This window comes from Olea europaea, unplaced genomic scaffold, assembly GCF_002742605.1.
Source record: "Olea europaea var. sylvestris unplaced genomic scaffold, O_europaea_v1 scaffold2854, whole genome shotgun sequence".
NCBI lineage: Eukaryota > Viridiplantae > Streptophyta > Magnoliopsida > Lamiales > Oleaceae > Olea > Olea europaea.
In genome coordinates, this window is record NW_019247060.1 from 69,442 (window position 1) to 70,948 (window position 1,507).

The window sequence follows — 1,507 nt, forward strand, 5'->3', positions numbered from 1 at the left end:
AACGTGCTGGTACCCAGATTTGTTGGCTTGCCATATAAAATTCAGACAATTTTTTAAAACATCCGAATAAGAATCAGAATGTGCAAACCCATTTGCATTATTTGATAGAAATCTCTGCTTTGAGCTTCTTCTTTCAGCAGAAACAAATATTGAAGCCAACAGAAAGCTCCATACAACTGTAAGCAAAGGTCTGAAAGCCCTCCATTTTTCTTGATTCCCAGCCATTATTAGCCCAAAATTCTCTTCCAGTAAAATATCGTCTCTAATTTACGTAAAATTCCAGATTTTTATTGGGTGGAAAAGGCAAAATGCAGGTGGGAATTCTTTTGCTCAAAGTGGGTGCATGAGAAAACTTGCAAGAAGAAGAAAAAATGAAAGAGAAATCTACGGACAGGAAATAGTTTTTGGTAGCTTAAAGAGTGAGAGAAAACGAAAGCTGAAAGGTGGCACGAATAGAAAATGAATGAATACATACAGGTTCTTACCTGTATCAATATGAAACAACAGGGTTTTGTTTCTCAATCTTGACTTTTTTAAAAGGTTGAACCTCAATGAGGACTCCCAACATCCCACTCCTAAAGTATCGTGAGAGAGGTAAATTATAAGTTGTGCCCCAATAGGTTAAGGAAAAAAAGTTTGTTCGTACACTGGTGTCCACAAAGAGTGCAATTCCACATCTCAATAATCGAACCCTCACACTGCGACTATTAGTAAGGTTGAGACTACCTCACTCCTGTTATTTGCACCACTGGATTATGCCCCGAGGGTGAAATCTTGATTTCTTTTAGCCCACCAAACGGTGGAAACTATTAGAATTTAGAAATTTTCTTGATATTCCATTAGCGTAAAATATATTACAAATTACTCAATTTTAATCAAGCTATTCAATTTCAATTTGATACAAATTTCACTACTCCATTCACTTTGATTGCAAATAATAATGTATGAATTGGCAAATATGTTAGTTATTAACGTTGATCATGGGTACGCTAGTTCAACAAATTGCCATGTCATTAAAGAAAAAAATTATAAATAAAAACACGACTTGAAAGTTGATTCGAGTGATTGGTGTGAGAAAACAATATGAACTTGAATTGTAGTTAATTTATGCTATTATCGAATATTTATGGTCTGCGTTAGTTCAAATTAATGTTGTAATGACATTAATTGGTGAATGTCTTGGTCAACAAATGTTCATTAATATATTGTGGAGTATAAGAAACTTAAACTTAATAGACTTGACTAACTCGGAAGAATCTTTCAAATTATAGTTATTTTATGGATGAAGTGCAAAACGTACTAAAATATTTTGCCCAAATTTGTAAGAAAGCTTCACGTGCTTTCTTTGGTGTCATGAATTTAGGGTCCATTTCGTAAGGTTTTTGAAAAGTTAAGCTGATTCAAAGATTAAGAAATTGTTCTTAAACATGTTTAGATATTTTTTTTAAAGTATTTTATTGGGTTAGAAAATTTTTTAAATAAAGCCCTTCCGTACAAAGCAGAATAC

The 1,507-nt window shown here is 33.0% G+C and overlaps 1 protein-coding gene across 1 annotated transcript in view; it reads right to left on the reverse strand.

The window, feature by feature from the left end:
- LOC111384136 (sulfite exporter TauE/SafE family protein 3-like) overlaps positions 1 to 444 on the reverse strand; it is an 8,923-nt gene extending 8,479 nt beyond the window's left edge. Inside the window, exon 1 of the mRNA XM_023008385.1 lies at positions 81 to 444. Within this exon, the coding sequence (XP_022864153.1) occupies positions 81 to 225 (145 nt within the window). The 5' untranslated portion in view covers positions 226 to 444. The remainder of the gene's footprint in view (positions 1 to 80) is intronic.
- Between the last annotated feature and the right edge of the window lie 1,063 nt (positions 445 to 1,507).